At 32.4% G+C, this 23,833-nt stretch overlaps 1 protein-coding gene across 1 annotated transcript in view; it reads right to left on the bottom strand.

Moving 5' to 3' along the window:
• Positions 1–23,833, bottom strand: part of kl-2 (dynein heavy chain 2, axonemal kl-2) — a 408,181-nt gene that overhangs the window by 217,969 nt on the left and 166,379 nt on the right. The window contains exons 38-41 of the mRNA XM_075354141.1: positions 22,539–22,681; positions 16,289–16,426; positions 6,834–7,004; positions 555–728 (exon numbers count right to left, since the gene is read on the bottom strand). Coding sequence (XP_075210256.1) covers positions 555–728; positions 6,834–7,004; positions 16,289–16,426; positions 22,539–22,681 — 626 coding nt within the window. The remainder of the gene's footprint in view (positions 1–554; positions 729–6,833; positions 7,005–16,288; positions 16,427–22,538; positions 22,682–23,833) is intronic.

Consider the following 23,833-nt stretch of genomic DNA (forward strand, 5'->3'; position numbering starts at 1 on the left):
TATTCTAAACGTAAACTTAAACGACATGCTGTTTGTTATATCGGTCGCGTTCCAGTTACTAAATGACAGTCCAGCGCTGTTACTAAATGTATTCTAAACGTAAATTTAAACGTATTTCTTAAATCTAAACGTAAACTTAAACGACATGCTGTTTCTTATGCTGTATATATGTTATATAATTTCAATAAACACAAGTTATAACTTATTGCGTGAATATCTATTTCACCTTGCTTTATTCTCAAACAAATTCTGTAGTATGATTTTTAAGAAATTTTTATTAAAAGAAAATTTATAGTTAATCTATTCCTAAAAAATAATATTTAATCATTTTTAATGCCTCTAACAAAAATCTTTAAAAACCTACAAAATGTTTCTACACACTATACAACAGTGTAAATTTTCATAATCCTGCATTTTAAAAGAATTCTGTGGCCCGCTATCTAATAGTATAATTTTTATTTTCTATTTGGTAAGAAACAAGAGATACAAATCCTTAGTTTCATAATATAAAAAAACTACAGTACTAACAAACAGCCGTAAAAATGTTTACATACGGTAACAGATTCAAATCCAGCAACTCCACCTTTCTTGAGTGATGTCATAGTATCTTTCAGAAGCTTCCAAGTGGTACTTTTTGCTGATCCAGTTTTACCAACTAACATAACAGAATGCCTTGAGCCCTTAGTTTCATATAGCTGTAAAACTTTAGTCATGCCGCTTTGTATTTCCTATATAAAACATAAAATAGCAGTAAATAACAAACATTATTATTACACTCTATACTGTATCTGCAAACAGACTGTAATAAAAACAAAATGATTACATTATTTGCAAGAAATGGCTTTTTCAAAAATTGTAAAATAACAATTTCTAAAAATATACTTTGCATGCAATCAAAGAATGGATTTTATGGTTTACATTATATTTTTATATAGTGTAGATTATTGCAAGTTTTAGTATGTAATTTATGTTTACAGTAGAATTATCAGAAAGAAAATACTCAACAAGGTATAAAAAAAGACATACATACACCTTGTACAGAACTATTTGGTATCTTTAACTGTATCTAAATTTCTAATTTACACTTTGCTGTTGATCAGCTAATGACACTATTTCAGAAATTGTTAGCCGAGACTGGGAGAAATTAACTGGTTACCAGGTCAACTCTATAGAGACAAAAATTTAAGTAACAATTTTATTCATAACACACATTTGTCATTTTCACCAAACCATATTTATAAAAAAATAACCACATAATTTCCTTGTATGCCTATTAAATTACATATACACATTTTTTTTTAATTGAAAAGTACATAAAATTTTATTTCATTAATAACTTCTGATATTTTTTAATTTTTTTTATTGTTATTGAATTATTATTTATCGTAAAACTTTTTTTACAATCAGAGGCTATAATGATTAATAAATCAATATATTTAAACAAAAAAAAAAGGAGATGAAGTCTGATTCAAAGTGATGTGCCCTCCCCATGTAAGATCCAAATATTTCATTAATTAAAATTTAATTTGGCTATAACTCTGAAACCAATGAAAATAAGTACGTGGTATGTTGTTAAAACGCCTAATAAGGGCTTATTACTGCCATTAAGAAAAATTCCAAAATCCTAATGTTTTTGGATTTTGGGCTTTTTTTGGACACTTTTGGTTCAGTCGATTGCAATCTAAAGGGGAGTGCACAGCTAGATGTTACAACAATCCTAAATCCAAAATTTCAACATCCTTCGGCTAATTGTTTTTGAGTTATACAAGATACACATGTACGTACAGACATTATGACGTAACTAGTCAATATGGATTCAGGGGTGGTCAAAATGAATATTTCCGTTGAAATCTGAAAACCAAAATTTTTCGTGATCACAATACTTCCTTTACTTCAAGCAAGGAAGTAAAAAGATAATATTTTTTTTTTAGTCTACATAATTAAGATGCACAGAATATTAATTAGAAAATTAATTACATTAGAAATTTAAAATAAATTAATTACAAAATTTTTTATCTGTTTATGGTTACTAGTGTAATGTTTTTAATTAAGTAACTTTCTTTCCTTTCTTTTTCCTGTTTTAGCCTCCGGTAATTATCATTCAGATTATACTTCAGACGATTAATAAGGATGATATATATATATATGAGTGTAAATGAAATGTAGTCTTGTACAGTCTCAGTTCGGCCATTCCTGAGATGTGTGATTAATTGAAACCCAACTTCCGGTATCCACGATTAAAGAACACCGGTATCCACGATCTAGTATTCAAATCCGTGTAAAAGTAATTGACTTTATTAGGACTTGAATGCTAGAACTCTCGACTTTCAAATCAGCTACTTTGAGAAGACGCGTTCACCACTAGACAAACTCGATAGGTTGTTAAGTATGTAACTGATCAGACAAAATATCACAACTCTTCAAGCCACTATACAACTCCTGCTGCAGATGATGTAATATTGCAACCAAATGTAAATTCATATTTACAGACAAACATTTTTCATCATCCTAAATCTCAAAAGTTAGAGTTTAATATTTATTTCTACCTGGTGGTATTTTTAATATTTCTTGCTTTATATCTACTGATCTCATGCAAGACAAAATATATTACAAGGTAATCCAAATTTTTACATGTTCAATTTCTACACACTGTAAAAATCATACATACAGAGGTCACAGACAGATGGTGGAGACCAATTTTTCCATTGTCAATCTAGTTCATACGTTTTTCTGTCTTGGGTTGGATATATTGTTACTAGTAAGTTCTTTATTGCTCTCAGGCATTATATAAGAAACATTTATTCATAGAAAAATTTATTAATTTTTTTCATTTTAAAATTGTAAATGCTAAGTTAGACCTTAATTTAAATTGTTTAAAAACCAGTAATAAATTTCATATTTTCTAAAAACAAAATCCATTTACCAGTTAAAATTTATTTTTACATAATGTAACTATAACCTATATGCAAAATTGTTAATTCTAAATGAATAACTTTGGAATAATTGCAGAAAATGTATAAAAAACAAACCTAGTCATTACAAATTATTGATTATTTTGACTAAGGTTGAAGAACAAATATTTTATTTACCTTACAAATTCTTTCTAATTTTAGATTGGATAAATGGTATTAGCATATGTATTGAGTAAATAAAATATTTTGCGTTTGAATAATTTGCCATTCGTTATCAGTATCAAAGAATAAAACCTGTTGTAACCATGTGAGCAGGTTTTTCGAAAAACTTTATTCAATTTTTTAATCTCTGAACTGTAATAAAAAAAATTGATAGTATTTTAATTTTACTACTTTACAAAGATGTTGGTAAAGTACATGAACCATTTTTGCAAATTAAAAATGAAGAAAGATTTTAATGTAACAAAATTATAAAAATCGTATGTATTAATAATTCTTCAGAAAAATAATGGCATATCCACTGGGAATCATCTTCCATTAATGGAAGTGCATCTTCCAATGCACTTTGGCACTGGCTTTGGTTTTAAAACCAAAGTTTCTTCGGTTTTGGATTCTTCTTTGGAGAGAAGAATTAAATATTGTTAACTTTAAAACTAACCTATTCAAATGTACAGATTTGCAAGGTTGTGATATATTTATTTGCATAAATAAGTTGTTACATAAACTTGTAAGCTGCAGTGTCACCTCTTGTGGGACTGTACATTTGGCCAAATAATTCATGAAGTGATAAATGTGCAATTGTGATAATTCACTCAATTTGTAAAAAAGCTATTTTTAATAAAAATTTAACAAAACTTTCAAAAATGCTAGCTTATTTTTGGATAAATTTCTAATTACAATTTGGTTTTTATTGTTTAATTTTAAGGAACAGGTGTAAATAAAAGTTAAGTATCAATTAGTATTTTTTAAACAAATTTAAATTATATTTTTTATATCTTTAAGAAATACAAGTACAGTTTTTCTACTTATAAAGATAGTTTTACCTGCACAAATAGTCTTAATTAGGATGAAAGGATGATCATTTAAAGGATCCATCAATGACATCTAGAGCTGAGTACATTTTAAATCAGAAACCTTAATTTTCTTTTAGAGAAATAAATCTATATCAGCATTTCTGTTATCTTTTCTTTTCCCAATATGGTGGTAAATAATTTTTTAGTAGAAAACACCCTGTTAAGACTTTTTTATTCTTGATAAATTTTTCCTAAACCTATCCCTTAAAGCGTTACACCCAATTTAAAAAACTTACACTCTTTTTTTATTGAATTTTTTGGTTGTACTTAATTTTTAAGGTTTTTTACTATTATGTATTTCTTCCTAAATCCAAAACATTGCTAAAGCTAGCAATATTCATTAACAGATTTACAGAGAGAATTTTTATCTTTCTGGCAGCTTTAAATAGCAGTAAAATCATAATGTTATAAAATATTATTTATTAGTTTACTTTTGTTTTTGAATAAATGTGTGCAGGATAATTAGCTAATTATCAATAAAATGTTTTTAGAAACTGCATCTAGACTGCGACTAGTCTTTTAATTTATTTTCACCATACTTGAAAGATTTTTCATAGAAAAAAATAATATTCCATATTACATCTCCATTGTGATTTGAAGTTACTGGTAATATAAATATTCTCCCCCACATATAAAAAGTAATAAATATTTGCCACATTTACTTACTGTGCACCTGCTACCATTGGTTTTATAAAGTAATAGTCCTGATGTCACACGTCTTTTCCAAAAATTCAATAAAAAAATTGGCGTTATGTCAATATTTTTTCCAAAGTGGTAAACAAATTTTTTTTTAATTGCTCTAAGTTTGGAAATGAATATCAAGAATTGAAATTCCGTCCAAAAATGCATGTAAGGGTTGCCTTTTAAAAACTTGTCGCCATAATGGGGCAATTGGAAAGAAATTTAGATACCATATTTTTAATATCCTCGAAGAATAGGAGAAGGTTCCCCCCATTTAAAGTGTCTTAAAGCTGTCATAATTTCAGAGAAACCAGTAAGTATTATTTTTTATTTATATAGTAGGTATGACTGTAAAGTTTTAATACTGGGCTTGTAATTTCAAAATGACAGTACTTACAGGCCATTGTGATGGATTTCCTTCAATGATGTCCCCCCTCTGATTAAGCACACTGACCCCCAACAGTGTTTCCAATTTTAGAAGCATTCCAGGAAATTTTCTTCTTTAAGGTATTAAGGACCCTCTCCATATTTGCTTGGATGTCTTCAATTGAGTAAAATTGGTTTCCTTTCAACAAAAATTTCCATTTAGGAAACAGGTAGAACACAGCAGGGGCTACATCAGGGGAATAAGGGGTTACAGAAGCACTGGATGTTGGCATTTATCCAAACATTCTGCAATTGAGAATGCATGATGAGCCGGTGCATTGTCATGATGGAAGACCCAATTCTTGTTTTGCCAGAGTGCAGGCCTTTTTTTCTGCACTTTTTTGCACAAATGCTGAAGAACACTTTTATAGTATTCCAGTTTATAGTGTTCCAGCCAACTAAGGACAAATTTATGATGCACAATACATGGTCTGACAACAATTTTGCTAATGAATTTCACTGACACTCGATTCAAGTTCAAACTGACAGCCGCATCTTAAATTCAGTTTATTAATCATCTCTCAATTGAAAGTCTATGGTCAGACTGCATTAAATGTTTTCATTGTTTTTGAAGTGGAAAGCTGGTCAGATCAGGGCCATCTCCGACTGATTCATGGTCATCTTTGAATTTGTTGAACCAGATAAAAACATTTGACCGGTTTTATGCTTGAAGGCTGTAGTTAATAAATGAGATTTATATTATAAGACTTGTAGTAATTCATAAACCACTGAAGCTGATTTCCTGGTTTTCAAACAAAATTTGACACATAATCAGTGTTCCATTTTTTCATCCATTTTGCGAGATCAATAATCTGCTGAGAACTGAATACACATCTTCACTTACCAGGATGCCACTCTCTACTGAACAAAGATATCGTGGTGATATTTTCAAGATGTTTTAAGGACAAATCAAGTTTCCCCTTCACATCTACAGGCAAACCTATCTCCTACTGAGCAGTGGCGATACCTATCTTAAAACTTTCCAATAGGAAATTATAGGAAACTATAACTGTGGTCTGATAACAACAGTTCAAAAGGATGTATTAAATTGATTTATGATAAAAAATAGCATACTGACTGGTAAATAAACTTATTTTCAAATTACATAAAATGTATTCATAAAAAATATATATATGTCTAATTTCCTACTATTTTATTTAAAAAAGCTTGTTTGGAGAAAATAATTCACCCTGTGCACATCAACTTTCAGTAACAGTTCTGTAGAAAACTCAGCTCACTGGTCTCAGTAACTAGATTCTGCTCTTGACAAATACATACATATTCTGTTCTTTACAACAACATACTTGTTTGAATAAATACAAATTTAAATGCAGCATTAGATCCAAATACAAAGCATACAAATTAATTGTATACTGGCAACAATGAAAGGTGCAACTTCAGCAAAGTTTTGTGTAAAAATATGCATAAGGGATGCTACTGTATTACATAAAATATTCTGGAAGCTAAATGGCTTGAATCTAATGAAGTTTAGAGAAACAGTAAAAGAAAAACTTCATTTTACATAAAAAGCAAACACTTAAGTCATGACTACTGTGTATAATATATATAATAAAATAAAATGTATATTCATAACAAAAAATCAGTTTTATGGCATGTGAAAAAATACAAAACCTGTCAAGAGGGATGCATTAACAACTGCTACACATATTACTGTATTTTAATTAGTCTTGTTGAATGACATTGTTAATCATGACTAATAAATATCTTATTCTCTACTAACCTGAAAATCATTACTTTGCATTTCCTTCTGAAGTGCTTTCAAGATAATGGAATAGTCAACAGCAGGAACCTCAACAGAGGGGAATAAATCTCCAGTAATTCCAGAAAACAATGGCAAATCATCTGTAGTTAACTTAGCAACATTCATGTCCCTCATAGCAAGTAGTACCACCTTTCAAAAGACAACTACTGATAATACACATTAATTTCAATAGCATGAATGGATTAAAGTAACTTAAGTTTTTTAATTTTTACTGCACTGTAATAACTGCATTTCTTGGTAAGTTTACAAGTGAAATTACTTTGGCAATATCTCAATGCCAGCAGCATGTACTTATTCTATATGGGGTGGTTATCTCCAGTAAGAGTTAACATTTATTTTTTATCTGTGGTGGCCATTTTTGTTACCGTGTGTGATTGTAAGGGTTTATGGAAAATATCATAACTAAAAAATTAACAGTTTAATCTTATTTTCTCAAGGTAAAAGATTAGTCTAATGGTTTATCTATGTATCTCTCTTCTTTGTACGAGAAAATTACCAATAAAGTTAAACATGAAAAAGTGAAATTTCATTTTTGTTAATTTTTTTGAAGAGGCAGGGATGTCATACACAGTTTGAAATATTTTTTATAAGTAGGTATATTGTTAATAGTTTTACCACAAATAATATTAATGGTGATATATTTAACCCTAAAGTTTTATAAATTTTGGAAAACAAATTTTTTTTTAAATTCAAATTTTGGCTTCAAATAACTCTGATGGGACTGGTGATAAAAATCTAAAATTTGCACAAGTTGCAGTGTTTTTGTAGATATCTATGGCAAATAAAAAAGATTCTTGTGTATTGTACTAATAAAAAAGGTATAACCTCTCAAAAATCATGAAAAACCTGTTCAAAGTGATACTATTTTGACTCACTAAATAAGTGCTCGAAGGGGGTTTCTTGTCTTTTTTGCACTTTAAATTTTTTTACTATTTAGCCCCTATGTTGTTGAAGTTGGCATTTTCAATATTTTTAAAATGATTAATGATAGGTCATAATTTAACCAATACCAGTAACCTAATACAATTTTGATTCAAAAATGCTTGTAAAACTTATCCAAACTGAGATTTCAATGAAAAACCAACATCTTTTTTCAAGAATTCATTTTTATTTTTATAATGGTTTATTTTTGTACACTATCGAAGAGAAAATAAATTTTGCAAAATTTTAATTATTCTTCAATGAAATAGCCTGTTTTTGTAGCAATGAAAGAAAGTTTATTATTTAGTGTGCTTAACCAACAGCTGTGATATCTCTTCTGATAATTCTCTTGAAATTGTGTGAGAACAACCCATCACTAGTTAGTTCAAGTGATGTCAACTTTCTCAGGACTTTGCAGATCGGTACCCACACTGTCTTGTTGAGATTTTGAAATGATGTACATGGTCCAGCTAGGTGCGAAAAATTAACCTGCACATTGTTATTTTCAAGGCTAATATCTACCACTTCTATTCACCACTGATCATCATACACACATGCAATAGAGTCTTTTTCCTTAAGTGAAAGTGATACAATACTTGACACAGGATGGTCTTCAGAGTCGTTGGAGTCTGAAGTAAAGTAACATCTTACAATGCCTTCTGACTCAGGAACACACATATGGTAGCTTCTAGTATCAACAACTCTTTCACAGCAGTCAAAATGATTTTTAAGAGTTTCTGAAATCTTAGCTATCTCATCTGATTTAATAAAAAAATACTTGATGTTTTTCAGCATGTGATTACAGAGTGAATAAATTTCATAAATATTTAGTAACTGACTGTTTAACGGCCTTTGCCACCTCTTGTTTTGTTGTTCTTCCCACACCATCACAGGCGCTTTTCCCATAGGATGATCCAAAGGAAGTGTCATTCAACTTCAAGGTCAAAGTCTTTTTTTGTGACCGCACAAATTAGCAAAATTCTTTTTATTTTTATACTGATCTGAAACACCATCAGTGAAATAGATGAGTTTTTTAATGTTCTGATGTACTTCCTTGATATGGTCTGTTAAAGGTTTTAGAAGCAATAAAATGTTGTTGTATCATGTTACAAGTGATCACTTCACATACAATTTTGTGTTGTAATACATCATTTACCTTGAAATAAAACACAAAAGGGTGAACTGTGGCTTGGCGGTTGACCCAATTGGTCAATCTTTGAACAAGAAATGAAATGTTTTCTACAAGTCTGACAACACCAAAAATTCTTCTTCACCTAATTCATGATATCATCATCTGTAATATACCTAATATCATCTTCACCTAATTCTGATTTTTTCTTCTTGAAAAGCTGAGCTTGAAATTTTGACATGAAATTGAGAGTTTTCAGCTTTTCCCATTTTCCACTAATTATTCAGAAAACCCCATCTTTGGTCTGAAAAAACATTCATCAATCATGAGTTTGATGTTCTGGTGGTGGGGGCATACAAACTGTATGAGTCTCGGCTGCACTAGCCAAGATACACCATTTTGGATGGAGTTCGCAGAACTTTGAGCTTCCAATGTTTTTCTCAGGGTTTTCACTTTTAAAGGAGACATACAATTCATTAAAGTTTATCAGAACAAGGCACTTTTGCTTATGCATTTGACACCATTAACACAATCCTTTTTACCAGGACACAGACTGCTGTTATTGTCATTTTCATATAATAACACAACTTTTTGGATTATGTCATTACTAATTCCTGTTTTATGTCGTTTACCTAACTCCAGTAGATTGCTTTGCTCATTAACTAATCCTCTAGTAAGTCTAACCAAACGCTCAGACGCATTTAACTCTGATGTTATTGATCTAATCCAATATTGGGGAAGTAAACTGATAATTTTAACCTATCTTTTTTAGAAGCAAGAGCACATTTTTCTTTTAGTTTTAAAGAAAGTTCATCGTATTCATGTGAAGAAGATTGAGCTGGATTTTCATTTTCAGAAACATTTGAGTCAAAATACAATTCAAGATTCTTTTATAATTTTTCAGATACCTTATTTATTTTAAATTTTAATGCTGATGACCTTTGATCTGTGCCTAACTTTTTTCAATTTTGATGGAGGTGATACACCCAAAATACTACAAGCAGCATCAAATTGTTCAATACTGTGATGTGGGGCAATGTATTGTGCTCTTGGTCTTTGCATTCGTAAAGTTTTTTGATCTCCTGAGAAAAAAAAATTTTAACAGTTACACAAAGATACTTTCCAGTATTTTGACAAAAATTTTTTTTCATGATATTTACAAACACTACTGACATCTGAAATAACAAGTAAAAAAAAAGTTGTTGGTTTTCAACACAAATTCACATAAATTAATGAGTTCTTTTGGCACTGTACCATACACTGTTTTATGTCACTCTTTATTCACATAAATTCCTATTGAACATAGTTCTTCCATTGTTTTGTGTGAAATTACTTGAAAATAATGTAAAAATTTAACCAATTTTCAAATTTTCAAATATAATATTAAGTAAAACTTTTATTTTATAAACACTTCTGAACACAGGATGAAATTTTAGACACTCGTTAAAGATGTGAACAGATTACTGACTAATGTCAAACTGACCAGTCTGTAACTGCAAAAGTAAATGATGCAACAAGCATGAATGAGCATGTTGCAACATGAATTTTCCTGAGGACTAGAAATGACTTCAAGCTGCTGTTACAACTTGAACAGGAGATTATAACATGAACATTACAGTTGAATGGTTCAAGCAAGTCTATTTCAACTATAGTAATAAGTATAAAAATATTAAAGTCCCAAGAAGACAAGTCCCTTGAAGCACTTATTTAGCGAGACAAAATGGTCTTGCGTTTAACAGGTTTTTCATGATTTTTGAGAGGTTATAACTTTGTTATTAGTACAATACACAAGAAACCTTTTTATTTGCCATAAGCATATTCAAAAACACTATAATTTGTACAAATTTGAGATTTTTATCACCAGCCCCATCAGAGTTATTTGAAGCCAAAATTTGAATTTAAAAAAAATTAATTTTCAAAAATTCATAAAGATTTAGGGGTAAGTATATCATGATTAATATTATTTGTGTCAATTTTTTTGTTTGTTCTCAATGTGTCTGAGAAATACTATTTACGTACCCTCTACAAGTGGGGTACGTAATTAGTACCCTCTACAAGTGGGCATACATGGACTAAAACTCCTTTCTCACTGCCCCTTACCACTGAGGTTGGTCCTGCTTTCTAGCATTGCGCAACCTCAGCAGGTGGCTTGCCCCAAACCTCCCGGGGACTCCGCAGGATCTGGCTATGCTGTGCCCCACAGAAGTCGCCCCTGGTTGGCCGGGACTCGCTCCTTTGTTATTGTCATACCTATAACCATCACCCTACCATGAGGTTGGGCTCCGGCCCGGACTAGGTCTTTTGTTTTCCCTGAACACAAGGGGCCCCTGGTCATTCATCAAAAGCGGTCCACCTCGGTAAGCCGCAATCTCCTGAGCAGGGCACCCCTAGGAAATCCCTACCCAACAGTTCCTACTCGCCGTCCCATACCCTAATCTCCCTTTCTTTAGTACCGATAATTATAGTTACTATGTTTACCACTAATTCCCAATAATGCCTTCCTATCATCATGAACATTACCGTCTGTTCCGGAGTTAGCCTAGCCAGACTCAGATTTTGTCTGACTTCATCCCATCTATTACACGAGTAAATCGTATGTTCAACCGAATCAAACTCCATTTCTATTTTATATGCATCCCCCAGGGTCGTCGTTCAAACCGGAAATTGACTTATCCCAGGCCTAGGCCTTAGCAGCCTTGATCGCAGATTAAGTGGGTTCCTTACAGTGCGGTATGCCTCCTTCTACCCCTCATCTATTCTCCCGTTACTTTCTAGTGTCACGTTGGAGTCTTTGCCTACAGGATAGTGTGGCAGCCCTTTTCTCAGCTATGTCTAGTGACTACCAACATACTCTGCGTTTGCCCGGCCCGTCTTGCAACCTTTCTCTTCTACACACATCATTCAAGACCTCTGACAACTTTCAGCCGTGATCAGGTTATTCCTGTCAAACGTGCCTGAAACCTTATCAACTACCATTTTGGCTTTCTTTCGCTAGGCTTCCAGCGAGGTATGCGCGCGTATCCCGGCCGGACACTTTCAACCGTGAACGTTAGAACGTTATAGCTCTATGATCAATAGCCAGCATCATGCTGTACCTTCTAATCATCAATCATCGCCACGGTCCTGTCAGATACTGCCGTCACGTTGACCACCGAGCCCCTCCTCCTGCTAATGTACGTGGGGACGAGGCCCGTGTTCCACACAAGTCCAACTGCTGAAAACATGATCGCCATCACATATCCTCTTGCCACCCAGCTCGTGATTTTCCGAATTTAACTCCCCCGTCAACACAATAGGCTTCATGCAACGTCTGATACACTATTCCAGCTCGTTCACAAATTCCTGAAATCGTTACATCGCTGAGTTGGGTGGGATATAGCCTGCAATCAGTATGTGGTCCGTCAACTCAACCTCTAAAGTTCCATTACCTCTTGTAACACGAGTCTATGCGTATCGACTGGAGATGTTCAAGATAGCGGCATCCGCGTTCCGGTCTTCCTCCTATACGTGGGCCGCCACCCTCCTCATTTTTGGCTCGGCAATGGTCAGAAATCAATTTCCTCATATAAATTCTCCAGATGAGGTCGTGCGACACTGCGTTTAAGTTGGTATTAACCTGCTTGATCTTCATCGTCCAGGCTGTTTACAGGCGCACTATCTGTCCGATGGCTAATTATTCTGCACTTATGCACTTTGCGGGCTCATTGCAAGTCCTCTTTTTGTGGCCCAAACCACCACAATTATAACACCTCCCAGTTCTACCCGGTCCGTTACACTGGGAGGAGGTATCTCCGCTCTCCCGGCATCTAAAACAATGTGTGTCAGGTCTAATCTGCACCCTACAGAAAACCCAGTCTACCCGTATTCTCGCTTGTATGAGCTTCATTGTGATTCATTGTATGAGCTTCATTGTGACGCCCTATAACTTGTGATTATGGACGCATTCTGGATGTCCCAGTAGGCAGGGCGGATAGAGGAGACCCTGAATTCGTGCTGGTCTTCTACAACCTGAGCGAACGCGTCACTGACCTCCGCCTCCGTTGTGTCCAAATCTTTTAAATGGACCACTGTCCTTCGGCTGCCTCTCGTTTTTAAGTCGATTTGCAGATCTACAGCTGCATCAAGTAGCACTGTTTTCAGTCCTTTAGCATGTTCATGTCCTTTGATTCGTTTACAGCCGCCGGTGTCATCACAATCTTGATTTTATCGATTCTGCCTCTCAAGATGTACCCTAGGTTAATGGCCGCTCCCAGCTTCCCCTCTGGTAAAAGAAATGTGGGTGATGACGATATCTCCACAACCTTCCTAACTGATTTTAAGATCGTGAGTAAAGCATTAACCTTTCCCTCGCCGCGTTGAAAAATATCTTGTATTTCCCTCGTATAATACTTGTTTCACTACTGCCCATGATTACTGATTCGTTTTTTATAATATCTCCCGACCTTATTTCAGGAACCTGTGTTGCCGCTCCAATGGATCCCCGTCGGCGTTCAATATTCCTAAACTGACAACTGTCACCCTCCGTCTGCGCAGTGCTAGCCACCTGCTGAACATACTGTGTCATGTCTATGGACTATCTCTTGTTTTCCAAGCCAATAAGCTCATCATCTGTCAGCTGTTTATCCAGAATTTTCTTTATATTAAACTCTCTCGGTTCATCAGTTTGCTTTGCTTGAGTTATTAGATTTAACGGTGCCGATATTTCCGTCAAGTCCAGCAGTTCAGTATGGCCAGCAGTTCTTTTTCATGTGTTGATGTAATCTTTCAGTTTTGTTCCATAATTTTGCCTTAGTACATATAGGGCTAAGCCCAGTCTGTTTGTCAAGTCTTAAGGTTCTTAGACGGGGCTTCTTCTTCCTCAGTTGACTACTGCTTCGGTGTCTTCCTGCCTTTGTCATTTTTGATTTTTTTCGCTTGGTCGGCCTCATCGACCAAGTCGTGGGAGCTGATGCCTCTTCTTCCATACGTGTTTTTCTCTCCTCCATGCCTCAGATGAAGTTGAATTCAGTTCCTCTTACCACCAGGGTGTTGTACGCCCAGTTCCAAGTTTTCCAACAATTCACACGATGTCATTCAGGTGGTCGCAGGGGGGTTTGGTGGGGTAAAATGTATGCCTATAAAAAAAATTGGAGGGATCTGGGTGATTTGGGGCTGGGGTGAAAGGGAATGGATAAAATTAGGAAAAGGTGTTCTCCTTATAATCTGTCTTGGGATTAGGAAAATTTCACTAACCTGTGTAAAGACGAAATATTTTAAAAGTCCTTGTTTATGTGTACACTCTGCTTGTAGAAATTTGCAACGCAAGGAAACGTTCAATTACAGGACCTTATTGCATATAGCAATAAGGTCGTTATAACAAAAAACAATAAAAACGTTAGTCCGTTATCCAAAATTCTTACCAATCACTAAAACACATCCACTAATATGTAAGCCAACAGTTCCAGTCGTCCAAATCACAAAAAAAGTTCAAAAAACCCATCCAAAAAAGCAAAAAATTGCAGACCAGACCAACAGCACAGCACATTTACACAGTACCACAGTTCTTATACTTTCAACAATACATTACAACACAAAAAAAAAACCAGAAGCTACTTTCCAGCAGAAACACTCTTCTACCTGAACAAATAGTCATATACAGACAGACTCCAGAAAATCGAAAAAAGAACTGAAGAACCTACATCAATAAAGGTACTAGAAAGATGGGCAGTGGTGGATGGTGCCCAACAAATTCATCTACAAAGAGTTAGAACCCATCACTGAAACCACATGTAAGAGGTGACTAGGATTCTTTGGACATAACATGAGGATGCAAGATTCAAGACTTCTGATACAGCTAGTGCAGTACAATCTTGACCTGAAACACACCAAGACAGGATGCAGATGGATTAGAGAAATAAGAGAGGATCTGAAGGAAATTGGCCTTACACCAAGACACCACAGATAAGATGAAATTAAACAAGAAAATCAAGAACAAAAGCACTTGCTTCACACTCAAGAAAAAACCTCACAACACAAACATTTTCAACACTAGAAAGTACACAAAGATCAGAATGTATGAAAAAGTACTGGGAGACCTGCAAGGCCCAAACAGTCCCATCAAAGAGACTTGGATAATGGACTGACTAAAGTGATCCTATGCAGTTATAAAAGATGATAAAAACTTGCATTGTTCATGAAGTTCACATCAAACTGTGCATTCATTCAGCGAAAAATATAGGCAGGTTTTATGCATTCAGAGAACAAAAAATAAATAATTAAATCCTGGTCTCTATGTTGCAATCTTACAATGGCACCTTCATTTTTACACTTGTATTAAAAACCAGTGGTATGTGGATTGTAGACAATATTTACAATGTAAGACAAGCTCACACTAATGTTATTGACCTTCACACAATCAACTAGTCTAGCTAGTTTCTTTTCCACATTGGATGGGTTTTTTATATATATATATATATATATATATACAGAGTTTACATGTATATATATTCTGTATATGTATAATGTAATTCATTCTTTATACATACACACAAAGAGTGATTCCAAATTGCACAGCAATCTCTTGAGAGATGATTCTATAGCCAAAAATAAGAAAAAAGTTCATACAAACATAGGTCAGAAAACAGTTCATTAGCGAGTTTCAACTTTCTAAACATTTGGCCTTGATTTCTGCTTCCTCTGTGAAATTAAACTGTACTAAAATTCTTTGAGTATAAATCGAGGGGTAAATTTGGTGCTTCCTCATGGTTTTTCATTTAAGAAACTGGATAAAAGTGGTTCAGACATCTATTTCACTTAGGTTTAAAAAAAAATTAGGTAAAACACGAAAAGGTTATGTCAGAAAATACACTTTTATTTTCAATATTGCTTCCTCAGCACTGGCATTTCTCACAAAATGTTCATGACTAGCATTGAATGATTGTGGTTTCAGCATACCTATTTCTCGAACTCATCTCTCCAAAGTTTAGTCCTTAAAACCTAATTGAGATATAGGTCTCGGGCCACTTTTATTTAATTTCTTGTTCCAAAAACCATAACGGAAAACCACATTTACCCCTCGATTTGTACCCAAGAATTTTCATACGATGTAATTTCACAAAGGGAGCAGAAAGCAGGGCTAAATGTTTTGCGAGTTGAAACTTTCTAAGGAACCATTTTATGACTTTATGTTTTAACTATTTTTCTTATATTTTGTTGTAGAATTATCTGCCGAGAGATTGCAGTGCATTGTGGAATCATTCTGTATATACACATACACATACCATACATACTATAATGTTATATGTACATATGAGTAGAATAGAATTTTTAATATAATTTTAAAAATGATTACAAATGCAAACTTTTTGTAACAGAAATAACAAACCTCATCGTCTGGCATGTTGGGGAGCAGTCTTCTTTTGCGACCTGCATAACGTAACAATGATACCATTCCTCTCAAACCAAAATCATAATGATCTTGTTTACTTAACTGCTGTCTAGCCAGAGAAAACAGAGTATATACCTGTTAACAAAAATGTAACTTTACAAAAAAGTAACCTATAAAATAGTCTGAGGCACATACCAGAAAGTGGAAACCTATTGACAAAAAAAGGAAATTTATTTTTAAATAATTTTATTATTACAAGAAAGGCATATCCTTGCTATAAAGAAAGTAAGAAAACAGCCAACAGCAATATTCCACCCACTAAGTGTGATGTGGGGTGTGTAACGAGAGGGTGGCTGGGTTAAGACCCCAATTTGATGAGGAACAAATTTGTGGATCCAACAAGATGCTAATAGAAAGAACTGCAACAAAAAAATCTGACAAAAAGTTTTATGCAAAAGATGGTTTTTTTATATTCTTTCTAAAAAATATTAAAAAGAAAAAAATGCAACGTAAATACGCCTTGTACTGCCTTCTATAACACTTCAAAATTAAAACCATTTTTAGTGGTGGGGGTCAAATTTAGCAAAACGTTTTTTTACAAAAGTTGTATATTAATATTCTCAAAATTATAAGAAAAAAAAATTTAACCTTAATTATGCAAAATCTGGAGATGATTTTGTTTTCCCACTGTATTCCCCACCCCCTGACCTTTTGAACGAATTGAACATTTAATACCATCAATGCCCCTACTATAGAAATATTATAGCCAAGTTTGGTGAAAATCGGTCAAGTATTTCTGGAGATATAAGGCTAATTACATCTCAACATACATACATGCATATTTGCACATGCACGTTTTGTCGCGGAAATTTCGATACCATTATCTGTTTTCTGGGGTCCTTCGGTGTCAAGATTCGGGATTTTGGATATACTCAATTTGGACCGACGCCATTTTTGGGTTTTCTAGGGTTCTTAGGGGTCAATACGTCAAGATTTGGTGAAACCCAGATATGCCCAATTTTGACTGATCACCACACTATAAAGCTGTAGCTTCGCAATAGCTGCTATATAGACGGGAAAGTAAAAATTGGTGTAATTACAAGTCCATATTAATTATTTAAAATAGATATGCATAATCACAAAACAAATATTAAGGTAAAGTCAGTAAATATGTGAAGAAATTAAATATAAAAATTAACTAAAATTAATTCACAACTCAAATTATTATTATTATTATTATTGAAATTTATTTGAATAGATTATTACTTACTCATTGAATGAGATGAAATTCAGGATTTAAAAAAGTTTTTAATTATTGTTGTTTAAAAATTTAACAGAATAATATTGTTATTTTGTTGACTAATATTTCTGAGTAATATCATAATTCTGATAAAAGAAAATTTTATATCGTACTTAAATAAATTAATGGGAAGATTTTTTTAAAAATGATTTGTTAATTTACTAAAAATGACAATAGAAGAATAATAGGCCCTTTCTCATAACCTGAAGGATTGTGTTCAGTTACAAGTAAACAGTTCTGTTGTCTGGTTTGGTGGAAATGGAAATTGTTATTTTTCAGAATAAGTGATTTTTTTTTAAAACAAAGATTGCACATTAATAAATACAAACACAAGGGTAAGTGAACAATTTTTGTTTTCGAAATATTGATCCACATTTTTCATACTTAGAATGCCAAACTACAACTTACTGGATAATTTTTGTTATCTTGAAGACTCATTCTTACATTTTGAGTTAATCTCAAGAGATGATATTATACTTCAGATAATAATATAATTGTATATAAACATAAGAAATATTTAATATTATATTCTAAGCATTTTATTAAAGCACTTCTGAGAAAAAACAGTACAGTTTTATTTAGTTGAAATGAGTTTTTGATCATCCCTACAAAATTTCATGAAATAAAACTTTAAGAAATTTCCCCTTACAGGATTCAGAAATACTACTCTTATTATATTAATGGGAATTCTATATAATTAGTAAATATGGTCTATCTGAGATGCATAATGCAGTGGTTTTACTCATATCTAGAGTTTAGATGGTTACAATCCATCCAGTAAATAATTTTTAACAGCTAATATAAAATTTTCAGTTCTTTTAAAAAATTACCTTCAAACAATACAGACGTGTCATCTGTGAAGAATGTAATTATGAATGGGTTGAGTTTTTAAGGCAGATCATTAATGAACAGTAAAAAAATGAAGGGACTGAGAAGTAGGAGTATTTCATGCAGCTCTCTGCGTTCTACATCTTGAAGGTAGGATCTAAATTTCCATCTTTCTTATCAAAAGATCAAATTTCAACTGCCTGTTTATGGCTGATAGGGTATGACTTTATCACTTGTTAGATATAGATTGTGCACGAGGGTGCCTGATCATGACTGTTTGATTATGTGTGTATTGATGCTGCAGGTCTTCACTGCTTCCTGCTGCAAGTACATACTTTGTTGTATGATCTATGGTGTATATTATGATGTACTGTATTATACTGTTGATGTTAGTTTGTATGTAGTGTGTATTGATGCAGCAGGTCTTCGCTGCTTCCTGTTGTAAATATGTATTTGTGGTATGAACTATGGTGTTTATTATTTTGATGTTTTGTATTACAGAGATTGATGATATTTTTCTATTGACATGATTGTTTGATTACAGTGTGAATTCATTCTGTAGGTCTTTGCTGCTTTTTGTTGTACGTATGTATCTAGTTGTATGAACTTAGATGTATATTATGATGTATTGTATTTTATTGTATCATAGCAATTGTGGAGTATGACTATGTGTGGGCGATCTCCTCCTTCCTGAAGTTCTACAAGGAACAGAGAGCAACACTGTACTGGTGCAAGTGGTCAGCAGCTAAGGGTGTCAAGCCGTTCAATTTTTTTTGTATTTTTTTTAAGTTTATCATCGGATTTGTTAAAAATTTATATTGAACCACTGTGAAAGTATACTCTTTCGATTTAAAAAAAATTATCAAAATTAGTTTACTAATGTTGCACGCACAACATACATTAAAAAAAAAAAAATAGTCCAATTGATAACCACCTTTTTTTTTTTAAATCTGTTAATAAGAGAGATGTGCTGAATGCACAGAAAATAACAATAATTGTTTCTGTTTCAGTCATGATTCACCTCTTTGTTTCAGAAAACTTGGCTTCAAATAATTAAATGTGTAATATATAATTATAATTTTCTTAATGTGATAGATTCTTTCAGTGAACTATTTATTTTGCTATAAATCTTAAAAACTTAAAATTATTTTAATAATTATCTATATTATTAACTGGAAATACCAATTAGAATATAGTTAAAACAAATAATTTTTTCTTGTAAAAAATACTGCTGTCGCCAGTCCTATATCTTATCCCAATTTCATACTTGTAGGGTAGCTGGTGCCTTGCCTTACAAACGTATTTAGTGATGTGAATAAAATCTAGCAGTTGTTAACTCTTACCTTTTTCTAAGAAAGTGCTAAGTTTTTAGTAAATGAAAAGCTTAGATGTAACTAGGCTTAGTCATTTCTAGGTTTTTTGGGGTTTCTAGCTATAGCTTTAAAATTGGTGTGAATAAAGAGAAACTTTGAACTTTTGTTCTTAGCAGTTTCTAAGCGATTGTTAAGTCATGCCAGGAGCATGCTAGCTTTCGAGCTAGTCGTTAAGTTTTATTTGAGCCATGGTGGAATTTATGCATGTGCAGAAACAAAAGGAGTATACTGTTCACCAGGAAACACATAATCGTAAAGAATTGTTAAGATTCGAGTCTGATAGTGTGAATTAATTACCCACCAAATTCTTAAATGAGACAGACACACATGGAGGAGCTCTTTCTTGGAGAATGGAAATTGACATATTTTTATGTTTTGTTGCCAGCAAATGCAGGATTTCAGTCAGGGATTGCCAAAGATGTTGGTGTACACAGATCTACGACTTGTAAAACTATAAATTATGTAATGGATCGAATAATCTACAATTCTCCTAAATGGATTCACTTTCCAGCAACAAGAGCAGAAGTAAATAAAGCGAAAGTCTCTGGCAAAGACATTTTTGTTTACCGAATGTGCTCTGGACTGCACCCACATGAAAATTACAAAACCCAAGTTACTTGGGGATGAGTATATAAATCAAAAGGGATATGTTAGTATTAACACCTAGGGTACTCGTGACTCCCTTGAACGATTTATTAGTATGGGTGCAGGTTGGCCAGGGAGTGTTCATGATGCACGAATATGGCACAGAAGCCCTGTTAGGGGAATTATGTCACATTTTGATGGTGGAGCATGTCTACTTGGTGACTCCAGCTATTGAATATCTCTGTGGTTAATAACACCATTCAAACCACCTGCTAATGGAGCAGGGAGAAATTTCAACTTGCACCATTCCAGGGAAAGAGTCATCATTGAAAGGTGTTTCAGGCAGCTGAAAAAATTTCCAATTTTGGGAAACTGTGTCCATGCATCTTTGGAAAAAAGTGCCCAAGGTATGTTGCATTGCCTTACACAACATTGAAAAATTGACCATAATGTCTTACATGAGGGTGAAATTGAAAAAGAGCAATGTGAAAATGTAGCCACAACTCTTGAATGGCAGCAGAAACATCAAGACATAATGATGTTTTTGAATGATTGAAAAAAGAACAGATATATATATATATATATATATATATATATATATATATATATATATAAAAATTGTTTTATTTAAATGCATTAATTTATATTTTATTGAATTGTATTATTGTTATAAATTTTTTCATGTACGAATTAAAAAATAAATGTAAAATTAAAAAAATAAATAAACTCACATGCACATCCAAACATGCATGTTAGTACATGCACAGTGTCATGTACACCTATGTTTTACAATTTTTATGTTGGTTTTTAAATTTTATATTTATTGATGGTAAGAAGGATTGGATTTAAAAAAAATACATTTGTTTTATTACAAACGTCAGTAAACAACATAGCTTTCTAAATCAATTTGAGTAGATACACCTGATGTTTTCTTAATAGTTCCAAGTTTAATTTTCTCTTTCAAGTTTCATCTTGTTGATTTACATTTGCTGCAGTAAAACAATTCACTGAATCTGCGATGTTGAAAGATCAATTCGCTCATCACTTTCATAAGCCGAAACCTTTTTAGCACTTTTTCTTATTTTAGTTGCAAACTGGTTTGCATCATCATTAAGTTCTTCCGAATTGTTGATAAAATCATCATCACTGTCCATGACATTATTTACAGCAGAAGCGAGTGGTTTACATTCCGTTCCAACAGACAGACTGCGTGGCACTTTACAAAATACTGAATTATTATCTTGGCTGATAATTTTATAAAATTCTTTTTTCACTTTTTTAGTTTGATAGACTTGTTGCCTGTTGTAGTTTTGTCAGTTCTTTTTGACACCTCTTCATATTCTTCAGCAATTTATTTAGTTGTACAGTTGTCACTTCCTTACCAACAGCTGATGAAACTCTTCACTTATAATTTTCCAAGCTTCTTTTTTGGTTTTAGCTGACATTGGAATCTTGATTTTTCAATTATTACTGGATGTTCTCTTAAAAGTTTAATAAATAGTGATCTGTCTAAATACTTCTCATTGCCATCATTTTTATCACTAGATGACATTTCTTCTATTGAGATCAAATAACAAATAAAATAGTTAAAGCAAGTGTTGTACAATCTGGATGAATACGAGGTGATATGAATGAGCCGGTCATTAGACCGCTATGTAAAGATAACAGAAAGAGGAGTAGGGACAGACAAGTTACGAGATGAAAACCAAAATACCTAACTGTAGCTAAGCTTAGCAAATGCTAACTCACAAAATTTCTTAAGTTTTCCCGAATACTTCTAAAATAACTTAGTTGTTTCTAGCTAGAACCAGCATTTTTTTAAACTATATTAGAGAAAAAGCTAAAACTATCTATTAGATGCTAGCTCGTAGTTGTTAGGTTTTATTCACTTCACCAATTACCTGAAAATAATAATAAAACTAAGTTCTTTGAGGAAAATTATCAGTTGAATTTATCAACTGAATTGAAAGAATTATCAGTTAAAATTGCCTTTATAAACTCTTTTTTTAAGGCATATTTTTTTCCATTATTTTACACTACTTAGTAGTGTATCATTAATAGTAAATAAGAAACTGTAGAAGTAGTAAATTTTATTTTAAAGCATAAACATTTCCATTGGTTTTAAATGAAAAAAACAAGTTTTTTTAAATCATTAATTTACCTTCTTTGCAAGATTTCTAGTATCTCTGAAACCTTCACCAAAAAGTGTAATTTCTGCAATCAGCATGCTGTCAGGAACCATCATGGAGATAGGACGAAACATTGACTTCAAGTTATCAGGCAATTCTGTACGGCCAGCATAACCTATTAAATGAATGAAAATGTTGATAGAAATACAATGTCCTATGCAGAAGTTAAAATTAAAAAAAAACTTAGATATGCTGGATTTATCTGAAGTGCAGAGTTAAACTTATAAAGAAAAATCTTTATTATTATTAACCATCTTACCTACTGCCATGATATTTTTAGTCTAGATTCTATCATTACATTTTTATCAGTTCTTTGTTTACAGAATATTCAAAAGAAGAAAAAGTGTATAAAAAAAGACTTACTGATAATTTGTGAATTTTTATATTACATTTTGGGGCAAAAATGTTTTTGCTGTTCAATTTTTATTATTATTAAAAAATGTTATTTTTATTTCTATAAAAATTTCTTTTATTGTTGAAGAGAATATTTTTTTGGAAACTTACGAGTTATTTGATATTTACACTAACAGGAAAAAGAGTTATCATTTATGCTTATAGTTATAGGCATATAAACATATATAACTATTTAAGTTTCAAAACAGGTACTTGTAGGACACGTGAACATGTTCTTGGTAACATGTACGTATGTGGGAAGTAAGGCTGTAAAAAAAATTAATTTAATTTAACTCCCTATATCTGTTTTACATTCTGTTAGTCTAAGTCGACAATATATTTTGCCATTTTAAGTTCATGAGATGATGCAGAAGTGAGTATTTACAAAATATGTTTTATTTTAAAAAAATACATGAATGAAATGGAAAATATTATATGAAATGTAATGGGGTAAGATGAAGTAAGAAATGAGTGGGAGAAAGAAAGAAAAAGCGAGAGAGAGAGAGAGAGAGAGAGAGAGAGAGAGAGAGAGAGATCTTAATATGAAAATAAGAAATTAAACTATTTTATTAAACATAACTGATGAAGGTGGTATGGAATTATTAATTATTACCAACTTTAAGGAACATATTTTTATTTAAAACCTATTCACATGAAGTCAGTAAGATGGGACAGGCAGTAGGAATGAACAAGAAAGATTATTGGTGAAATATTATGAAGGGCATATAAGTATATCATGAATACCTATTCAAAATAAGTTAGAAAATAAATAAACATGTGTAAGCCTATATAGACAAATAAAAAATAAAATGACTTTGTATTATTAAATAAAAAGGAAATAAAGGATGTTATTTTTAGTGATTATAAGACTCTA

Source organism: Lycorma delicatula, chromosome 1, assembly GCF_047948215.1.
Source record: "Lycorma delicatula isolate Av1 chromosome 1, ASM4794821v1, whole genome shotgun sequence".
Taxonomy (NCBI): Eukaryota; Metazoa; Arthropoda; class Insecta; order Hemiptera; family Fulgoridae; genus Lycorma; species Lycorma delicatula.